This window comes from Ambystoma mexicanum, chromosome 12 (assembly GCF_040938575.1).
Source record: "Ambystoma mexicanum isolate Mex_15411 chromosome 12, UKY_AmexF1_1, whole genome shotgun sequence".
Classification (NCBI taxonomy): Eukaryota; Metazoa; Chordata; class Amphibia; order Caudata; family Ambystomatidae; genus Ambystoma; species Ambystoma mexicanum.
Window position 1 is genome coordinate 175,682,531 of NC_090936.1, and position 23,776 is coordinate 175,706,306.

The 23,776-nt window shown below is 42.7% G+C and overlaps 1 protein-coding gene across 6 annotated transcripts in view; it reads left to right on the top strand.

The window, feature by feature from the left end:
- Positions 1-23,776, top strand: part of RFX4 (regulatory factor X4) — a 429,787-nt gene that overhangs the window by 96,229 nt on the left and 309,782 nt on the right. For 3 of the 6 annotated variants that reach the window (XM_069628258.1, XM_069628257.1, XM_069628255.1), the window contains exon 3: positions 10,529-10,592. In XM_069628258.1, the coding sequence (XP_069484359.1) occupies positions 10,529-10,592 (64 nt within the window). The remainder of the gene's footprint in view (positions 1-10,528; positions 10,593-23,776) is intronic. The other 3 variants (XM_069628256.1, XM_069628259.1, XM_069628260.1) reach the window with 1 other exon arrangement.

Consider the following 23,776-nt stretch of genomic DNA (forward strand, 5'->3'; position numbering starts at 1 on the left):
GTGCCTATCCATCTCAAACACAGGAAATACCTGAGGTTCGCAATTGGCAACTCTCACTATCATTTTCGAGTGCTGCCATTTGGGCTGACCTCCGCCCCGAGGGTCTTCACCAAGTTAATGTCGGTAGTGGCGGCAAGTCTAAGGAGGGAAGGGATTCACGTCTACCCCTACCTGGACGATTGGTTGATCAGGGCTGTCTCTTCGGAACAAGCTCAGATCCAGCTAAATCACGTGTGCCACTCCCTTCACAAACTGGGCTTCTCCCTCAATTTAAAGAAGTCACAAATGATACCATCGCAGAGACTCCAGTTCATAGGAGCGATCCTGGACACTTCCCTGGGAAAAGCCTCGCCACCAGAGGTGAGGGCTCAAGATATTCTACAGATGGTTACCAAGTTCCAAGATGCCCAACGTCTCCCAGCCTTCGACTTTTTGAGGTTGCTAGGCCTCATGGCATCCTGCATTTTCCTAGTGCCAGAGGCTCGCCTGCGAATGAGATCCCTCCAGTGGGCACTGAGGACTCAGTGGTCACAATTCTCAGGGAGAATGACAGATCTTCTTCAGGTTCCCGACAGGGTGGCTCGAGACCTTCAGTGGTGGGCCTGTCAGGAGAACATTCTGAAAGGAGAACATTTTTGGCAACGCTGGCCGGAGATAACAGTAGTCACGGATGCCTCACTCACGGGGTGGGGAGCCCACGCTAACGACTTGACCATCAGCGGTCGTTGGTCTCCATCGGAGTCCAGACTACATATCAACCTGTTAGAGCTGAGAGCCATCAGATTTGCGCTGAAGGCGTTCCTGCCAGCTGTCCAAGGGAAAAACGTCCTGATAATGACGGACAACACAGGGCCATGCATTACCTCAACAAAAGAGGAGGCGTAGGATCACTACCCCTGTGCAGAGAGGCGATGCAGCTCTGGTTTTGGGCAATCCAAGAAGGAATCTCTCTATCGGCAGTTCACCTAGCCGGAGAGAAGAACTTGACAGCGGACGCTCTGAGCAGGCAGAGCACAGTCTCCCACGAGTGGGAACTAGCTCAGGAAGTCCTTCAAGAGATCTTCGCCCTTTGGGGAACCCCTCAGGTGGATCTGTTCGCCACCAGCATCAACAGGAAATGCGATCTGTTCTGCTCAAGGGAATTTCCCCCGAGAGGAGCTCTGGGAGACGCGTTCATAGTGGACTGGGAGTTTCCGCTTCTGTACGCGTTCCCACCGGTCCCTGTCATTCCTCAAATGATCAGGAGGTTGAGAAGATTCCGGAGAACCATGATCCTAATTGCCCCGGATTGGGCCAGGAGAATGTGGTACCCGGACCTTCTAGACTTGTCCATCTGCCCTCCAATTCGACTTCCACTCAGAGAGAACCTACTCTCACAAAAGGGAGGTCAGGTTCTCCATCCAGACATCAAAACCCTCAACCTTCACGCTTGGCTTCTGAAAGGTTGAGGTACAAGGATTGGGACCTCCCTGATGATGTTATGGAGGTGTTGCTTTCGGCAAGGAGGCCAGCAACAAAGTCTTTATACCGCTGGTGTAGAGAACAGAATATCGACCCTTTTCATGTGGTACACCAATGGTTTTGTCCTTCCTTCTATATTTGGCGAATTCAGGCCTTCAAGTTGGCACCATTAAGGGCTATCTCGCAGCGCTATCCATCTTTAAGCGCACTGCGGAAGAACCATCCTATTTCAAGTTACCCTTGGTAATACAGTTTCTAAAGGGGTTAACCAATGTTTATCCCCCAAGACCATTCCAAGTTCCCCTATGGGATTTAAACTTAGTACTAACTTTCCTGATGGGCACACCTTTCGAACCACTCCATTCTTGTTCGTTAAGATTCCTTACCCTTAAAACTGTTTTATTAATAGCACTTACATCTGCTAGAAGGGTGAGCGAATTAGAAGCTCTTTCTTGTAAACCCCCTCACACAATATTTCACAAAGACAAAGTTGTCCTGCAAGTGAAGCCTAATTAACTCCCAAAGGTGGTTTCTGAATTCCATATCACTCAGAAGGGGAAAGAGGAAGAGAGGTTACACAGGCTAGACCCTAGAAGGGCTTTAAGTTTTTACATCAGTAGACTAGCCAGGATAAGACAGGCAGACCAGCTGTTTGTAGGTTACATAGGTCACAAGCTGGGGTTACCAATAACTAAGCAGACCATTTCCAGATGGATCATTCTAGCCATTCTGGAATGTTATAAATTGGCAGGGAAAGAGCCCCCTCAAAACCTTAGGGCTCATTCGACCAGAGGTATTGCAGCTTCATCGGCCCTCAAAAGAGGTGTGCCGGTTAAAGACATCTGTGCGACCGCTACATGGTCGTCTGTCCATACCTTTACACGATTTTACAATTTGGATTCCTCCTCCAGTCAAGAGACTAGGTTTGGAAGGGGCTGTACTGCATTCTATTCATCAATAGAAGACAGCGTGAAGTCAGTACTCCCTCCTCCAATAATAGAATACTGCTATGGGAGCCTATCTAAGATGAGGAATACGTCGGAGGACACAATCCCTTCGAAGAACAAGTTACTTCTTACCTTGTAATGTTCTTTCGACAGGATGTTCCTCCGACGTATTCCTCATCGACCCTCACATCCATCCCCGCAGTTCTACTTCCCTTGTTGTTGCAGCTTACGCTCCTTCAGGGTGATTAGTCTAGTCCAGAAAGTATTATTGTGGGCTACAAAACGGAACTGAGCAACTGACGCTGCGCGCGGCCTTTATAGGCAGGATGACGTCGACGTCTATACGGCGGCTGTCGAGGGACATCGACTCGGAGGACGTCGACGCGCAGCGCCCTCTAGAGAAAAAAATTTCCGAGGCCAGCAGAGCTGGAAGGAGATATCTAAGATGAGGAATACGTGGGAGGAACATCCCGTCGAAAGAACGTTACAAGAAGTAACTTGTTCTTCTGTTGTTACTATGCAGTATTTGATACATTCTGTATAGTAACACAGAATGTGCAGTGTTCATTGGCTGCTCTTCTGAGCCAGTGAAATTACATGGTGACGTTGTGTTGTTGCCACAGGAGGCAGCGCAGTGCCACCTTCATTTCACGAGTTACTGTGAAGTGAAGGTGTCGAAAGCAGGTAAGTCACTTGTTGTTGCGTGCTGAGCAGCCTCAGCCTGTCAGTCAAGTGATCAGGCATGGCCCAGGTCGGACCCCGGGTGGCGGACGGTCCCCTGGTGGCGTTCTGACTACCCAGGAGTCAGGACCCCACCAGGGGCTGACCGCGCCCGGGCTTCTGTCTGTGTGACCTGTGTGCAGTGTGCTGCTGACTGCAGTCAGTGCCAGGCCCATGCAATTTCTGTGACCAGGGGCTGCCGGCTGCCGGAGACTGAGTCGGATGACTGTGCCGCGGGCGGCCGGGCCCGTGGATTGTGCCCAAAAGTACGTTTTTACTTTTTTCTTTGAAAACCTGGCCTTCCGTGGGGCCGGTGGCTGGGGCCCTGCCCCATGGAAGGTAGATTTTAAAAGAAATAACTTATTTTGAGTGCCGGCTGTGGCCCATCACTTTGAAAGTGATGGGCCCCAGCTGCCCAAATATACGTTTTTTCTTTTAAAATCTTACCTTCTGAGGGGCCGCTGAGCCGCACAACTATTTTTGTCATCATCAGGCTCAGCATGGCCGTGGCGGCCCCTCGGAAGGTAGCCTACGTGACTGAGGCATAGAAACTAGACGGGGATAAACATGGTGCACCTGCCCACTAATCTGTCGTCTTAAATTAAAGCACTAGTTGAGTCTTGGTGTATAATTCTCAACTGTCTTTTGCTGTAATTTCTTTACATAATTCCAGCACATGTTTTCTATCCTGATGTGTGGTTTATACACCAGATATGGCCCCTTAACCTGGGTACAATACACCCCGAGCATATGCTCCGAATGAGAGCACATGCAATCCTCAGATAGTAATCCTCAGATAGAGGTGGGTGTCTGTTAAACCCCACAGTTTAGTGAAGTATGTCAAGAACATGTCAGTGGGAAAGAGATATCCGAATATGCATTCTCCTCTGGCTCCTGAATATTGGGTGACAAAACATATTTAGTTTTTAATATGTGTTGAGGTGGAAAGAGGCCCTAAAGCAGAAGTAGCACAACAATGTCTTATAGAAATGACTTTTTCCAAGTTATACAACACCAAGCTCATGCTTGAAGGAAGGGTGAAGGGGGATGAATTTATCAGATGTGATGACTGATAAGTGGTTGAGAGTATATTGATTACACAAAACACCTAGATGAGGTGACTGAGGAACGGGCTGAGGGGAGGGTGCTCTTCCTGAGGTAACCGATTAACAATACTTGGTGTACTTTAACAGACTGTCAGATGGGGCAGAAGGGGTAGAGACATATACAGTGCAACAGTGACTGAAATAGAATGCTTCTTTGTTTATTTACATATTTTAAAGAGCTCACACAGCCCCGGGGCATCGAGGCACAGTTACAGGAGGAGCATGTCTTAGTTGCGTATTTATAACACGCGTAATACCCAGAGGTTTCTAAGCGAGGAGTCAGGGATTGAACTTGTGTTGCTTCGTGTCTTCTTGCTTCCCATCAAGCACATTGCTGCTGAGCTATCCTGAGTCCCGGGACAATGATTGCAACGCAGCTCCACTCAGAACCATGTGGGAGGGGGTGGGCCGGGCGGTGGATGGTCATTCTACAAAATTGACAAACAAGATAACATCCACAGGTTTGCAACAATTTTATCAAATGCATTATCACTTCAAGGACAGCAAGTATGGTCCAGACGTCTAACAAGTGTGGTCTAGAACTTAGAAGTGTGTTCAAATGCACTCTTTTGCCTCTGGGTTTGCCGGAATGCTGGAACCACTACACCTACCATAACAAGTGTTTTCCAACTTTAAAGCATTATATTTTCTCAACCCATGTGTGCCCTTCCCCATCCATCCCACTACTAGCCTGTGCCAGCAGTTGCTGCAGCGCCGAACATGTGACATGGAGCAGCAGCAGTGTGATGGGCTAGTGGTGGGCCGATCTAGGTAGGTCTAGCACTGAACTGGTGCGGGCGGTGCACCCACACTGAGGACAGCGCCGCGCCCGTGCTGAAGGCTGCACCGCGCCCACATTGTGGGCGGTGCCACACCCGGCATTATGGGGCCAATATGTTTTGGGCACTGGACTTATTTTTCTTACAAATTGAGCACTGGCGGCAGGTTGTTACGGACATTACAAACATCACAGGCAAGCATCTGGCCCTGATTGGAAATAGCCCTGCACTTCTGCTCCCAAGACCCACGCACAGATTTAAAAGTTATTTTCGAATTATGGCATGTTCTTCACTGTCAATTCCCGGCCCACCCATATTTTCTGTTCCTATGCTTGTATCTCCTACTAAATCTACATCCAATAGGAAATATCTTTTGTGAAAAGGAAAATGCCACTTTTATCTAAAATGACCCCTCTGTGTGACGCTGAGAACAACTCCAACAATTCTGCGAGGCCAATGGGAAAAGCCCACTTGCTTATTAGCAAGATCCAGTAGTTCCTCGATCATGCTACGCCCGGGGACTAGGAGGGGGGCGGGAACACTGCCACAACACCAATGATTCTATAATAGCTGACAAGTTTACACTTTCATTCAACAAAGGCATGGACTGCTAGTGCAACATAGGACACTGGCCTACTAATGACTGGATACAGACTTCTGTGGGGCAATCTAGTAGCCCACTGCTGCCTCTGAGCACTGTTGGACCGCTTCCAGCGGGAGATGTCATTTCTGACACTGACATAATTTTTTCTGGTGTGATTCCGGCAGCTACCATATTATCTACCTCTCAGTTCACGTTGGAAGATCACCAACATTATCAATCTTTTCTCACTACCAAGCTCATAGTAAAAAGCGGGGGTGGATGCATATACTCACCCAAGCCAGTCTGTGCCAACGAGCCTTCGGTTCTCATCAAGCAAATCCCAGGCCCGCAGCTCCTCATCAGGGGCTAATGATCGCTGACGAGAACGGTCAGATTGAAAGTAGGCGAAAAGTGGCTGAGTGGAAGTTGGCCACACCAATGGAGTAACTGTCGATGAGGCACAGGTCAGCAGAATATCCAGTCATTCACCTTTATGCAAGCAAGTGGAAAAACCAACCTATGATCAGTCTGGTGACTTAGTGACTACAAAGTGCCAATGTAGCGCTGTTTTAGTGAAACTTTTGATTTTAAAGAATCTAGTTCTTTCCTTGATTCTTTCAGATCGCCCATCCCAGGTGGAACTCGGAGCCTTCCTCTCGACTATAGCTCTCTCAGCCTGTGACGTTCTACAGGGATCTAACCTTTCCCTCTGGTTCTTCACTGTCTATATGGCTGCCCTGGCACGTGTGAGTGCCACTTTCACCTCTAACTTCCAGTGTTATGCGGATGACACCCAGCTATCCTTCAGGCTACCCTTAGCCGCCTCTTCGCACATATCTGACTGTCTGCTATTCAGTGAGGGTGTGCTGCAAACAACCTCTGACTCAACGCCAGTAAGATCCTGCCCCTGCTTTCCCACTTTCACTCTGGCTGGTCTCCCTTGGCCCTGTGCCTGCACCCACCTGCGAGGCAAAAAACCTTGGGGTCATCTTCGACTCCACGTTCACCTTCTCCTCTCAAATTTCGGACATCTCTAAAAGAATCCAACTATCAGTTATGCCTCCTCAGAGGTACTCTACCTTTTCTTACTTTCCCTCAGCAACTCACTGTCTCCAGAGCCTTGGTTCTCTCTAGGCTGGATTATTGCAACATCCTCTTCCTCAACCTCCCTTCTTCTGCCCTGCGTCCCCTGCAACTCATTCAGACCAGAACCTCAAGGCTTATCCTTGGCCTCAAGCCCAGGGACCACATCTCTCAGACACTGAAATCCCCTTCACTGACTCCCTGTGGCTGCAAGGATCAGTTTTAAGACACTCTGCATTGTCCACAAGGCTTTCTGGGGTCTGGGACCTACATACCTGCAACATTGCCTACCCAAATACTGTCCTTTATGAGCCCTCCACTCATCTACCTACAACCTTCTGCGAGTGAGCCAGTTCATCAAGCAGAGACTTGGAGGGAGATCCTTATCCTCAGCAGGTGCCTCCCCCTGGAATAGCCTCCCTGCCGCCCTCTGTCTTGAGCCTGATCTTCTTAAGTTCCGGAAACTCCTCAAGACCTTCCTCTTCTCTCTCCCTCTACCCGGCTAACCTAGCTCTCTGCTCTTTCCTTCCCTCCCTCCTTTTCCTTACAGCTTGCTGACAGGCCGCCTGATGTACCTCAGAGTCTCTCAGGTCCCGGGCATGCCTGCCAGTTCTCTCTTGCGCTTGCCTCGGGGCCCTACACCCCACCCACCTTCACTGCACTTGAGAAATAACCCAAGAGAGTGGCTTTATTGGCATTTACCAAGTCGCCACCGGCCGGGGGCACTTGGACCTCTCCCACCTTGCGACCGTCTTCGCACTTGCACGATCTGAATGCACCGTGCCTGAAGATCGTCTGTCTGTTCTCCCTTGTCTTCACCCCTAATTGCTCTGGTAAAATGTGCAGAATCGCTGTCAGGCGTATTTGTTGTTTCTTCTATTGTTAAATGTATTTTTTGCACTTACTCTACTTGTTGCAGACTATTTTCGTCTCAGAAATTCAAGGGTTCTGAGCGACCGTTGTTTTTTCCTCATGTTCTCACCCTCCTTGATGCTTTGAAACACTTGTCTGTGTGTAGGCACTTTATAAATAAACAATACCATACCATACTTGTTTGAAGTAGTCAAAGGAGTGGATAGGGGATGGGGGGGCTTCAGACCAGCCCAGAGGTTGATTAAAAGGTTAAAAGGTCCAAAATACATTAGAGGAAGCAGTATTACTCTTGCCTGAAACTAGCCCTATCATACCAAAACCACCAAGGATGGAAGGGGGTTCACCAGTGGAAATAATGTAAGCATTAGCACCACAAGGGCCTCAGCTGATAAAAGGACCACCGTCAACAGTGGATCTGAGGGGCAGTGATTCGTCCGAGAGCATGCAATATATTGCTCTTCCTCCATTAATGAAGATCTCTACTTTAAAGGCAGATGGGACACCCAAGGCAAAAGTGAAATTTGACAAAGTAGTAAGCTTGAGGGGTCGTTTGCCTGTGACCCCTATTGCCAAACCCAGCAGACCAAAAGCTGCTCAGGTAGGGGCGGGGGGGACAATATACTTACATAAAGTCACCAAACTGGCCCCAAACTAGTATGAACCCAGGGAAGCACTTTGAGATAAATGCACATATCGGATTTGGGTAGTAAGGAGATGCCTATTTATACCCCAGGAGCACATTGTAAACTGCACAAGGATTTGCCAACAGGGGGGGTAACCCCTTGGACTCAGGCTTGCCTAGGGGGCATATTGAGTTTTGACAATAGATGTCATCGTCTGGAAAATACAGCAATAGAATTCGGCGCCCATTCTCTGGAAAGCATGCCACAGTAGCCTGTGCCCTCGGATGCAAATGCTGTCCCACTGGGAAAATGATACTGGTTGATCCCATCTGGTCCAGACCCTTACAGTAACCAGTGTGCCAATCTCAACAAGATCTTTTAATTTTCGTTAAGAAGCTCCAGTCATGAAATGGGCGCCAATTGGGATTAGTCTGGGCCCTTAGATTATTGTATTCAACCTCATCCAATTTAATCATAAAAGAAACGTTTGTTTGATATATTTGTAATGTTTTGTATATGCTGTGAAACACTTTTATGGGTCACACCGAAATAAAGTAAAACAAACGGAAAATACTTAATCGTCTGTAATATGTAAAAATACATGAGAATGAATGAATTTGCAATACTTATATACCATTTTATTTATAAGAGCATGTATCGCTGTCCAACAATGCGCCAATACGATTACTAATGACGATTCATCATTCTGGAACATGATGATTTGCAATTTAACTTGTCAGTTTCATTTGCAAAATGTCTAAAAACCCACAGCGCAACATTTGGGTGGCAGGACAAGACATTTTAAAGATTGAGTGATACTGCATATACATATTGTGGAAGGATGGGTCAGGGAAACTGTCTACATATTTTGGCAAAGAATTATACAGGAACTATACAATCTATACATTTACAAGTTCTGTCATTTTAATTTTCTTTTTAATCTTATCAGGATTACTTAAAGAATATTTCTGTCTAGGCCCAGGTAAAATAATATGCTTTCACAATCATTCCTGAAAGTAGTTCAGGGTAAAAACGGATTTTTCCACATAGTGGTATTTAATTCTAATAGAGAATGCTGTCTAGGATTTAAAATCTTAATAACAAATGTCATCCTCATCCAGGTTACATAAAACTTCCTAGATTGTAATCCCAGTTCATGTTTGAATAGGACTAATGGTAGAGCCACAGGAAGACCTAGTAACCACTTCCACAATGACCCCTCCATAGGGTGTAATCTGCCTCGGTCCATAGTAAAAATCCCTAAACCATATTAAATTGATGGCAATACTTAGCCAATGTAAAATGTCCTTAGGAGTTCATTTACAATATTTAAAAATAATCTTTCTCATTTTGGGCAAAGAGAAGGGTAAGATTCACTTTTAATCTAGTTCCAATGTTATCCATTCTCAGTTTATCATGGATTGGGAAGCTGAAGTAGAACAACCTTGTTGCTAAATTCAGGGTGGAACCATCAATAGACCACCTAAGATTTAACTTGATCTTGGAACTAAATGTTATTAGGACTTAGATTGTTCGTACCTAGATACGGATTTAAACATTTTAGGGAACATTGCAATTCAATTGTAGTTCTGTCTAGAAGAATGTTGTTGTCTATGAATAATAACACATGGATATTTATATGATTTATCTTAGGCAAAAAGAGATTTAATCTTGATAACATTTCAACCAGGTCTAATAGATATAGATATACATTTACAAAACTGGTCAACATGCATTGGGAGCCCATCATTGCTGCAGACATGTGTTCGAAAAAACACATAGGAATAACTTGGAATGGGTTAGTGATGCATTTACTTCAGGAGCATGCTCGTACAAAACATAAACCTCCCTTATTCTTGGCTTGTGTCGATCTGTTGTGTGCTTTCAATTGAGTGGATTGCGCAAAGTTAAGGGATAAGCTGTATAAATGAGGCATCCTCGATGGACTATTACAATTATTAGTATTACTTTATTAGGATATTTCAATCCATATAAGGCTGGATGGTGATAGACAGCTTGGCACAGGGGTTCAAACCTTTGCTGGAGTTCGTCAGTGCTGTGTCCTAAAGTCCTGGTTCTCCAATTGTTCAAAAAAGAATTGCAAAGAATTTAGAAATGACATACAGGAGCACAATTGGATGATAATTTACAACGCTGTTACAATTTACCTTTTTAAAATGGGGACAATGTAACATGTGTATGTCTTGTGTTTTTCACATATTCATTCCATGGACCCACAACCTTTAAAATTTCGGTGACTCATCAGATGCTCATGTAAAATAAACAGCTGTGAAGTAGTAATGCAAATAAAATATACACAAAATTCTGACACTAAAACATATATTTTTTTTAGCAGATGACGAAAAAGAAAATAGCAGGGCTTCAAAACCACATTCCACCCCGGCTACACTGCAATGGTAAGAATATGTTTATTTTGGCCACATCTTTGTGAGAGTCGTGATTATCATCAGGACAGAGACAAAAATAAACCTCAAAACCCTCATTGTTAGAAAGCAAACAAGCAGGCGCATTCATTGAGAAGTTAAACATGTAAAATTGTATTTTAGAACAATGTATTTTCAATCCAACATGTTAATTTCTGTGTCGGTTCATTCTATTTTTCAAAATGTACCAATGGAAATGTTGTTTCCCTCGCGACCCCGAGTTTTCTGAGAAAAATTGTGCATTATGAGGAGCAATTGTTCGTTAAAATAAACAGTGTTTCAGTTGTGAGTTCAATGCATTATAGGTCTCTCTGGCGTGAATGGGGAATCAAGATCAATTTTCACACCGGAATTGTATTTCTGCTACTGTATGGCATAGTTTTATCAATCTTTTGTGGGGGCTATACATTCACACTGATTTGGCAGTTTGAAATATCGCTCCTTGGCTGGAAGGGTTTCATAATTAGAAACAGGAGTAACCAAAAGCTTTGGAAAACCTGAAGTCCTGATGTGTTTCTAGAAATATCTGTTGAATAGCCAAATAGTCTGTGTAATTCCTCAATGCAGAAATGCATGTTTAAGGACATAACTAGTCTTATCCCTAGCCCAATAACATAACTGCATTCCTAAGCTTAGCTTTCACATGTTTTCCAAAGTGTGTTCATTCAAGTTACCCATTTAGAATAACTGTGCCACTTCTACCCATCTCACAAAAATATACTTCTTCAGGGAGGCACTAATAAAAAGTGGTACAAAATGTTTTGCACCACTTAAGCGTCACAATTGGTACCACCAATACACCAGTGTTATTCTGCACGTAAATGGACCAAAAGCAGTAGTGCTCTGAAAATGGAGAACAGTAATTGTTGCTTGCAGTCCTTGCAACTCTTTTGCACCGTTACATATGCAAAAACCTTCCTGGCAAAAGCTGTTTCCCAGTGAACCGCACCAAAAAGTGGAACAGCATTTGTCCAAAACAAGCCAAAGGAAAGAAAGATAGGGGCTAGGAAAGTAAATAAGTGCTATCAACAAAATACATTCACCCAGAGGGTTAATCATTATACAAACCTTTGGAATAATATTCTTTTTCACTATTCAGATTTTCCCATCCCTGCAAAGGACTACAGCGTGAATTCATAATTTGTTTAGTCCTTTTGTTTTTTTAATTTATATTAAATGCTTTGTATGGTTTGTTCTCTTTGTTATAATGTCTGCACTCTGATATGCTGTGTGGTCTGCAAATTGATATACACTACTGATTATTATAAACATGACCTCAATCACAAGTCATGCCACCCAAGGTAAATGTGGCATGACTTGTGGCCACGTCTGTGGCTTTATGGGCCGTATCTTGTAAAGTGAAATACTCCAGACAATTGAATCTTTGAGTCATGGGTTCGACGCTTGTTTGATTGCAGTTTCCTTGTCTGCACTTTCCTTGTGCACCTTTGTTTGATGTCTTTTTCATATATATATATATATATATATATATATATATATATATATATATATATATATATATATATATATATATATATATATATATTCTTTAATTTGGCTGGGGATCCCCTACAAACCCCTCCTCTAACCCGCAACACTGCCCTCTTCTCCACACAAACAGAACATATATGTAAAATAAAATTAATGTTTGCGAACAAGACACTACAGAGGCATGGTTAGTCTACATTGCTCACTGGCTCATCTTACAAGATCACAACCATTACACCGTACATTGCTTTTCTTCTTTGTTAGGAAAATAATGTAGAAAGTAGAAGTTGCCAGTTAATCTTTTTAAAAAATCAATAAGTAGCCGTAACTCATTTTTACAACTTTCAGAATGCTGCCTGATTTTTACTTTACATTCTTGTTGTCCTGGATTTTCACATTATAAGCTCAGAACTACAAGTCCAAGAATGCAAAATTAAAACCAGGATTGGCTGGTGTTTTCTGAATGGAATGGATAATGTTGGCATGTATGTCTCGGTAGATGCTATATTCCTTTCTTGACCCAGCCACCTTGTATTTATCTGAAAATAATATAAAACAATCCTTTTGCCATGGATTGATCCGAAGTTAATGGAGGCACAGAGGTAACAAGTACCTTTTGATAGCAAATACATGCATCAGCCCCACCTTGACCCAGTACAGCAATGGAGTCAAGTTCTCCTTATGGTATGAGTTCAAACAAACTTTGAGGGTGTCCTGTAAGGATTCATCCCACTGTATCCCATCAGCGACCTGTGTGTTTCTATTGCCAGTTTGAACTTGTACCATAAGTAGAACTAGACTCCAATCTACACATCAGAACCTGAGAACAAGAATACAACCATTGGGAGTATCAAGTCTGGCACACAGCCATATCTATGCCTTAATACTTTGATATAACGAATATGAGAACAATATGATGAAAGTACACACTGTGATATAAAGATTGTTAGTGCATGGAAAATAGAGAAATCCTTTTTGTTTGAAAATTGTAAGCATTGTGCCATGGATAATTGGCGCAAGGCATAACTTGGGGAACACTATTTATAGTTTCTTGTAATACTGCAATGGTCCATGTTATAGAAGACGACTGGCTGAAACACGTGTCGGCTGGTTAACAAGATGCACACTGGATTTATCCATATTTCAAGACTAACTTTGTTACTTAATGTATATAAATGCAATGTATTTGAAACATTAAATTGAGTTACTCATTATTATTGTAATGTCAAGGGTTAGCGCAGAAGTCTGGTTAAATTACGTTTACACTGTTTCACATGATCTAGGTCCAGGGTAAGGCCGCTTTCCAATATTACAACTAATGTAATCTGTTGTAGAGTCCAAACGCACTAATACCCGATTTACTCAACATCTTTCTGCCTACACTTTCACCGCCTGCTATTACTCCTACTAAGCCTTTTCTTTGTCGTAATCTTTGTACATTTGATGCTTCTCTGTTTATCTCTACTTGTACTGCTTCTCTTCTTCCTCTACTAGGTTTTTCTTTGGTATGCTCTGATTCTGTTGCCTCTACTCCCCTCCTCTTTTCTTACTGTGTCCCTTGACACACTACATCTTGCTTATCAATTAATTCCTTCTGAGAGGTCACCCGAGCCTTGGTTCACCCCCCAGCTCTGCTCTCTACGCCATAATCTTCTCTATTCAGAACATCACTGGCAGAAGTCTTCCACTGCCTTTGATGTTGCCGCCCGCTCTTCTATTTACACCATCATTGATACTGGTCTTTTTCTGTGAAAAAGGCATACTATTCCTATCTTTTACACTCCTATTCATTGCATCCTCGTGGTCTCTTACAAACTCATCTCATATTCTTCCTTCCCTTCTCTTGACAGTGCTGTCTTCGTCCCTCTCTGCTGATGACATGTCCTTGTATTTCTATTCCATGGTCACTCTTCTTCATGATACTATGTCTTCCTCACACTCCTCTACCCCCTTCTCTCTCTACCAACACCTACAGTTTCTCTGGCTTCCTTTGTACCCCTCTCTGATGCTGACAGAGTCTTTACTGACTAAAGCACACCCTACTTCTGCCCCTCTTGATCCAGTCCTGTCTACTCTTTATTAAAATGTATCCCTCTCGGATTCTTTACCTCACAGCTCTATTTAACATCTCTTTCTACTTCCGTTTTGTTATTGTTCTTCAAACATGCTACTAGTCTTCCGAACCTCAAAAACACCCACCGTATATCCCTCTCTCCCTTCTAATTTCCGCCCTATCTCCCTTCTTCAATACCTTTGCAACCTCCTGGAACATGCTGTATACTCTCAAGTCTCGACTTTTATTTCTTCCGACTCTCTTCTTCCTTACTTTCAATTGGGTTTTCATAGTTCAGGGGCAACGCCTTTGTCTTTGAAGCAAGACAATTCAGCGCAACAGAGGTTTGAATCCTGATCCTGCGCTTAGAAACCAATCTCTGGTATTAAGCGCATTACAAAAGAACAATTATAATCCTCACCATTCCACTGAGACTGGCTTAGTTCCTGTCTGCAACTCCCTCCTTTCTGTATGTTATTCTAAACATTCCACTCTTAATTCTTCTTGGCCTATCTGCAGCATTTGACATTGTTGTTCACTCTTGTCTTCTTTCTCCTCTTTCCTCTTTGGACTTTACTAAAATTGATTAAATTGTACCTAACACCTTTATTCTCTATCTTGGGCTGGAAATACTTTTCTTTCTGTCACTCTCTTTCAGCGAGGTTCCCCAAGGCTCAGTCCTTCGGCCCCTCCTCATTTCTCTCTGCACTTCTCTTTTGGCTGCTATTATCTCCTCTTATCATCTGTACCACCATCTCTATGCAGATGCACTAAACATTTTCTATCCTTTTCTTCCTTTTCATCTCAAATTCATTTTACTATCTTGTCTTGTCTTTTGTTAATTCAATCTTGGATGTCCGAACACTATCTTATACTTAATTCCTCAAAAACGGGTGTTCTCCTTTATTCCTGCTCTTGCTATTCCCCCTCCTCTACCCCATCCCTCCATTCCCTTTCCCCCTCTATCCTACCATTTTGTTTGGGTGCCCATAATCTTGGTTTTACTTGCACTCTTCTCTTTAATTTTTGAACCACATCTCCTCTTCTGCCCGTTCTTGTAGAATACATCATTTCATATTCATGAGGCCAGACCTTTCTTTCCTTTCACACCACTAAGCTTCTTATTTCTTTTATTTTCTCACGTCTCTTCTATTGTTCTTCTCTACTCTTTGGTCTTCCTGCTTCCCACTTACATCCAATTAAATCTATTTATAATTCTTCTATTCGTCTCCTATACTCTCTATCTGCTTGTGACTCTATTAACCCTGCTCTTTCCTCTGAGTGATGGCTCTTTTATTCCCGATTTAAGTTGAACTTTCTGTGCCTTGTCTTTAAATCTTTTCATAATCTTGCTCCTCCATCTCTCCTCACTTGTTTCTTTTTATTCTCCTACTTGATCTCTTTGCTCTCAATATCTGTCTCCTCTCTATTTCTCGTATCCCCTTGTCCCAGTCTCATTTCCGTTTCTTTATTCTACTTGCCTCCCTGCATTGGAATGCTCTCTCACTTGTTCTGCGCTCTTTTTCTTCTTATCCTCGTTTCCGAACTCGACGCAAAGAATACCTCTTATTTTCCTAATCTTTGCCTGTTTTTCTTCATGTTGACTTTATTGTACCATCTTTTATGCACATCGCTTTATAAATATTATAAATACAAAAAAAATACAATTTCTGTGACTTTGTTTGGGAAATATTGCCTTCTGTTGTTGAACATGAAGGTTTCAAGAACTCATCTTGTGCTGGTTTGAAACCTACACAGCACAATAGTGGTCTGCCTTATATTGAATTGCCTCAGGCGGCCACAGAAGTAGGAGGGTGACATTATCTTGAGGTGCAAGTTTATTTTTGCTCACTGACTGGAGCTTCGCCGGTCTACCTGAGTGGTGGTTGCCCAATTCAGATGTGGGGTGGTCAAAGTATCTATTGGCATAAACCGTCTCGTGATTTATGACCTTGGGACTCCTGCGAGTCATGCAATCGAACTAGCAATCCACAAAGATATAATAATTCCCAATAGACGTACTCCTCTAATCTCAGCTATTACAATGGGTAACAATAATAAAAGTGGGTGCTTTAATAAGTGCCCACCTAATCATAAACATAAGGACAAAAAGTGATTCGCTGATCAGAATAGGAGTGTAACTAATCCCATTTGACAGTATATGCAAGTTGTGAACCCACAGCCAGCTGCTTTACTTATTGAACCGCAAGCTCAAGTTGCTCCTTCAAGCAGCCTGCTTTGAGTGACTACAGCTACTTGATTAAATTCTGTAGCATATAGTGAGTTAGGGTCTGATTTGTAATCCCTTAGAGTTTTAAGTAAGTTATCGGAGCTGATTCATAATTTGACCAACCACCTACTTAGAGCCAAATTGAGTGCTGCAACCACTTCACCGAATGAAATGGTTTGCTTGGGTCCATAGACAACCACACTGCTAACCTCAAATGTACCTATGGCTCAGGAAATCGGAAATGTGAGGACCCCTTTAGCTTTAGGGGAAGAGATGGGAAGACACCCTAACATAATTACTTGCCACAGGACATATTCCAAGTTCCCCAATGTGACTGATAATCATGCAATAAATAATTATCTTCTGAATGCTAGAACAAGATCTCCAAGAGTGGGTAAATACCCTATGAAAAACTTGTTTCGTTCTCCCGTTCATATGCTATTTCCTTTATCGGCGACTAGGGAGGAAGAAACTTGAAACGTGTGTACGTTTGGGGTGTCGAAATCGCTCAGTGTGAGTAATGAAAGCTTTGAGGCTTTAAAAAATGAATGTATTAATTGGACTCGCCACAGCAAGGGTTGCCTCTCACTGATAATCGTATAGTCTGAAAAACAGGCATATATCCGATAATGTCTTAAAACATTTTTTTTAAAAAAAAGACTTACCTAATATTGATCACGCTTCCCAATATGTTAATACATAGGCTCCTTTCGATTAAGTTTAGGCGTTTACCACCTCTGTATCTTTCAATACTATTTTTGTATGACTAAAAAGGCGCATAAGTGCACTGTAGGACCTCATGTCTAAATTGGATTCCCTTGCCCCTTGTTCCAAAGTACTAAATGAGTAATGCACACTGCTGCCATCACCCACTGATGTCTCCCCATGCCCAGGCTATGTCCACATATTTAGGGTTTTTACTGCAACTTCCGCTGGTTCTTGCTGATAGCAGCACTACCCATGGCATATGGGTGAGTTAAAAATACTAATCAACATGATATAACATACCATACTAGTTGTGTCTTGAAATGAGACATTTTTAACTACTTCTATAAATCCTTCATCCTCTGTATAATTTTCCTCTGATTCTACAGGTAGCAAGCGAAACATCTCTGCTGACCCTCTATCCGCAGAAAATATACTGTTCTTTCTTTCTATGATAAAGTGATGGACTTATTCGGACAAAATTATTACTGAAACGTTGAACGTGCTTGTGAAATACTTCTGCACTACTTGGTTTGTAGTATGTGTTGGCACTCAGTGCAGTAGTTGCCTTTGTCCTGGCCATGCCTCTTTAGTGGCACTGCTGTCTGTTTTTGGTCCTCTCTGTATCAGGAGTCCTGCTGCCCCGATAATAGCACTAATGGCTGTACGGCACTGATTGTAGTCACATGCCAGTGTGTGATTAAGATTCAGTGATGCATTGGCTTGGCATACGCCTGCGTATTGGCACAAGCAATGATGGCTGCATACCACACGAGAAAGGGTTAGTGCCAAAACTACACATGCCGTGGACTAGATACACCAGTAACAGTGGCACACATGTATGTGCTTACCTGCCTACCCACAGGCCGAATTGGCTGCCACTCATACTGCTGTTGACTAACTGATGAGGCAGTGATGGCAGTTTTTATAGTGCCAGAGTGGCATCAATATCATGCAAGCTTACTGGAGTCATATACGGCCATGGCCTGCATGAGTGCCCAGAGTTGTCAGCTTCCACCAGATTGTCATTCATGAAAATGGACAACTAACACAGCATTGCCAGTGTGGGTCATCAGCTTAATGAATACAAATGAGCCAACCTGGGATGCAGGGTCACGTGGCCCAGGCACACTGTTGCTTGTTGTACTGAAAGTTAAAATAATAAAGTTGCACATCATAATTGAACAGAGTGTGAAACAATAATTGCTGGTACACAAATTTCAGGTGTCAACCCTAGCAAACCCCCCCACAAATTAAGCAAATTGAGCCCTATTCCGGGAGAACGAGGAGACTGAGTGGAGTATTATTAATATTGCTCTTCCTTGCCCTGCCTGTTAGTACATTAGAAACTTGTAATGCTTTGGGTGTGAACATGGATATAGCTCACAACCTTTCTGTTTTGATTATTAACGTGTATGTAAGATCTGAAGTGAAATCTGTATGTGGATTTTTGAAGGTCATTGCTATGGTGGACAAGCTGATGTCGGGGTAATGTTGATGGTAGGGGACTCAAATTCGCCAATTGAGCCCTTAGTTCTCCAAGATAGTAGGAAGATGAGGCATGGGGGAATCCCACCCTCAGTTTGTATTGGACATGCACAATACTACAGAAATGCTGTGAATGTTACTAACTGTTAGTCTTCATGCTTGCAATGGGAGAGTTCCTGGGGGTATATCGTCTTGCTAAACATTTCACCCAAAACTAAAATCTCTACATATATATTTGATAGTTTAGCACATATTTGTAGTTGGCAGTGGATTAAAGATCTGAAGGTTATATTATGGTTGGAGAGTGACCATGATGCTCTCCAACTATTGCTAAGCTTAGCTGTGACTTAGGTTTGGTTGCAGTATATGAGACACTGGTTAACCCAATTTGACTGCCTGTTACCATTTCAAGGGCTGCTCATATCCATCATTCAACTACCAAGAAATCTTAGGTTGACAAAGAATTTAAAGACACTAAATTCAAATTGATTCCAGCCCTAATGATGGGGTGGGTGTAGCACATTCATAATTTAATGAAGGAATGCAAACATCTGATGGGCTCGAAATACGATGATCAGGCCAATACATGGGGATTGTTGAATCTTGCTGTGGAATCCAATACCTACAGGGCATTATGGCAGATTTTTACAGGGGGCAACGAGATGGGTCATGCTGCCCTGGATATCAACATACCAGAAGAGTTGGATTCATTCAAAGTATAAAAAAAATCAAGGTCCTAGTAAGTACAGGATGTTGGGCCATTGCATCATCAATGTGGAGACTTTGTCCTTTCAGTATCAGACATTTTACAGGCACCGGAGACACAAAATGGGTAAAGCTCCTGCTCCTGACATGGTTCCTGCACACTTGTTCCTTAGTGAAACTTTAATTTGGGTACCATTCTTAACAAAACTTTTCATTAGGATGAACTCTTATGTGTGGTTACGTGAATAGCTGTAACAGGGCCATAATTGTCACAATGTTCAAAAGGGGGTATATGATGGAGGTGTAGAACTATAGACCAAGTTTAATCTTTCTACTGGCAGCTCAGCAAAAATCTTCGCTAAGGTCGTCCAGAATTGATTTGCTGTTTGGGTAGATCATAATGACATGGGCCCTCATTCCGAGTTTGGCGGTAGGGGATACCGGGCACCGGTAAGGAGACCGGTGCCGGTAATCCCCTACCGCCCGATTCCGAGGTCCCCTAATGGGATCCGTAAGGTACGTTTGGTCGGACACATACTATCTGCCCTAAATTTGCGTTTTCTTTTGTTAAAGAAAGATATGAAGGCCCCTAAATCGGTCATGCCACATTCTGTGGTGTGCTTCGGTTGTCCTTCGTCAGCAACTAAAGGCCGTCACCCAAAACTGTTTCTTGAAACTATGTATTCGAATGATTACTTGGGATATGCTATGTTCCGCAACCAAAATATGTGTCTAGTCTGGTGAGAAACATTGGCTTTGATCAAAGACAATTGGGAAATAGCCAACATCTGATTATTTTAAAACTACAGATAAAAGTGGTGCAAGGTTTCAAATGTGCTTTTCGATGCTTAGTAGTTCAAACTATTCAAAATTAAATCTCATGCCTTCCTCTTCATAATTAATAATATTAACATCACGTTTGTATATAGCGCTTTGGGATGGATTGCTCACACTTATAATCGATGTAAAAGTTGCAGTTCTCATTAAAAATAACTCTCAATTTATAAACCTAGGAACAATGAAAAGCTGATCGTTGCTTGCCCGTATTCGAATCTTTAGCCACGCGTCGCACATAGATATCCGAGTCGAGCACTTTACTTACCTGCCATTTTACTGTTTATCATTGAACCAAACCTATTTCTTTTCAAAAGTTCCATTATTCATTAAATGCATTGGTGAGTGGACGCTCTTCCCCCTTCTGGCTTTGCAGAACCGCAAAGTGCGACAATCTCCGGTAATCCAGTATTCCTATTGTTTAAGAATGTAAGAAAATCCTCCTGTTGCAAGCAGTGACTAAAAAAGGTAATCATACACAATATATAGCTATGCATCGTCCGGTGTTGTGTACATAAAAAGGATTCCTTTTGGCATTTAATGGATTTGTTATTATACTAGTCTGTGCCTAACATACATGTCTGTGACATTTCTGAGCTTTGTCTCTCCCTCAGATGTAAAAGTGCATGAGAGTTCAAAATTGTCCGCACTCCTCGTCAACCTGCCCATCAAGACCTCTACTGACTCCTCCCCACACTAACACGCCCAAGTCCTTTGTTCCAATGTAGTCTGCATACTATATAAGCCGCACACGTGTGGAAATTGAACACCCCTCCCCACATACAACAAACATAAGAACACTACACCTCTGCCTAATACATCCTCGTACCACGGGCATTCAAGGCTCCCCCTAGAGACAAATGCCTCCATGCTCTCCAATCTAACACTTAGAAAATGCATACAGAGATCCTGGTACTTTCAATCTGTGTGCACATAACAGCAAAGCTATCTCAGGTGTTCCCTCTCTGCTCACTAAACTAACCCACCGCCCTCTCTATCGGATCTGCTAGAGTGCCTTTTGAGCATGCGAATGGAAGTGGAGCATGGTATACATCCCAGTGATATAGCATGATATGAAGGTTCACAGGTAACTTTTGAAACGCACAATGCCAGTTCATACCACCTCATACAGTTATTGTATTCACTGTTTAAACATGCTGCTTTAGTCTCTTTCTCTTCTAGTTTTATTTTCTCTTTGACTGCTTAGTTGTTCAGTGTTTTTGGTGTATATTGGTTGGTCAGTAAAAATTGCCGAAAGCTAGAGTATAGACTGTCTACCGCAGGTATCTGCAACCTGCGGCTCTCCAGATGTGTTGGATTACAATTACCCTGATTCCTCACCATTTAGTATGGTGTTTAGGGTTGATGGGAGTTGTAGTCCAAAAAATTGGACAAGCCAGAGGTTGCTGACCCCTGTTCTAGATTAACATAGCCACTGCTGTCATCCTATCGTCAGCCATCTTGTTCTGGTCTTTCACTTATCACAAAAATGTTGGTCTATCTGGCTCACTCCGGTACTCAGTAACTTTACTTTTCTGCTTGGACCAGTGTATGCATTCTCTCAATTTTTGTGTTTACACAACCACAATACAGCTAACACAATAAACATAGTTTTAGACAAACGCACACAATTTCTCGCATTACTTAGAGTATATTAGGAGCCATTGGCCTGCTTTTTAGCACCAGCATGCTCTTTCAAAACTCCCATTTTTTCAATTTACATGTAGAAAGCTTTTGTGGTGGCCCAGGCTTTGTTCTTTACAAAGACCCAGAGACTGAAGCTGTAGTGAAATATGATTAAGTTGCTAAATAAAAGACTGCGAAGGACAAGAAAGGCAAGAACGATGTTTTCGATCATTAGAACAGTTCAGATACAATAGAGCTTTGTAAGCTGTGTTGCACTAATGACCAAATTTGAAAGAGAGGAGGCAAAAGAGGGAAAAAAGCATCACCATACAGTATATGTTCAGAAATAATTAACAGAGCCTTTTCTGTTTGTGTTGTGTCTTGACCTGGGAGGCTGACATTCCAATTAGCGACTCAAGCCCACAAATGAAGTCTCTAGGCCCTGCTAAGATGGATTTTGTAAAGGTCTGTATGTTTAGGGGAACAGAGGTTTCATGATGATATCCCAGCTGAACGCGCTCAGACTGGCTGAAAGGAATTCCACGTATTCATCTGAATATGTTGCTGGAACATTTTATGGCCAGCAAGCAGCAGGCTGGCGGAGGAGATCGCAAAGAACATTAATAAGTGGGAATATTGGAGGAGACTTTTCTTGTGGCATTTCAACTCTGACAGGTAGCTAATGAAATTGCTCCTCTACCATCACGGCATGGCGCATACCAGTACCTTCTATTATTCTGACTGACGGACTGAAAGAATTTGAGAGATTTTAATGTCGAATTCGCTGGAAGGTTTCACTAAATTATTCTTTCATGGTATTTTCTCACTCCTGTTTTCAAACTGTTTTCTTTAAACATTACCATACTATTACAACCTGAAATAATCAACCAGAAAACACAAACTATTGCCAACAAACAGTGGCATCGCAGCCGATGCGCTGCTCGGTTTCAGGGATTCTGATAACAGCGTGTTGTTGTAGGGGCTAATAATATCAGTATATTTGCAATGATAAGAATAATCTACTTCAGCAAGTCAAGGAGAGCTCAAGAGTGTGGACTGAAAGACAATATACAATCTCCAAGATCTCATGCACACTCTTTACAACTACCACAACCTGATGTTTGCAATACGGAGTTGTAGAACTATATGTGAAAAGCTTACACGATGCTGATGGTTGTGTTCTGAGATCCACTAATCTCTAATGGCTTTAATGAAAAAGGCATGTGCATTGTCCTATAACATAATGTTGACAATCCCCTGTTTGGGAGTAAGTGAAGGGAGCAATTGCAAAGGGCCTTGTGGAGAGTTTCAGACTCTGCATGGGAGGGAAAAGTGCAATGAGTTCAAGTTTAGCATCTGGGAAATTCATCTCTTGCAGGCACACGCTTGCCTGGATCTGCATCACACGGTGCGACCCACAAATTTAGTGTGAGAATGTTTCCACAGTGCAAGCCCGAAGACTAAAATTCAGATTTGTAAGACGCAACATTCTGGCAATAGTGTATCTTGGAAGTGTCATTGAGATAAATGGGAGGTAGCAAAATATAGCATTTCATGATTGTGGTGTCCCAATTATAAGAACTTGTGTCAGAACTCTAACCTGGACTTAGTTAGTAGTAAGGATGACATGTATGTGTGTTACTCATCTCCATTTAGCTCTTCTCTTTGACTCTCTTTGTTGTTGTTTTTTTACATGTTGTGATGAGCTATATTTGATTCACTTGGTGTCTACTTGAACTTTTACTTGAAGTTCTTTTTTATCTTAAAGAAAAGGAAAAAAGACTGAGAATGAGACTGCGCCCAGTTTTAAGAAAATAATATTTAATGCGTTGAGGTGCCCTTTGTGATGACACGTATTTAGGTCCCTTAATAGACCTTTCTCAAATCAGGGCTCTTATTCTTTGAACTGCCCCTATTATTTTAGCTTTTGCAGAGAATATCCGCTTCCATTAACGTGTTAGATCCCTGAAACTGCATGAATCGCGTATAAATGTTCGGACGCCCCCTTCGGACACTCGGCGCACGATT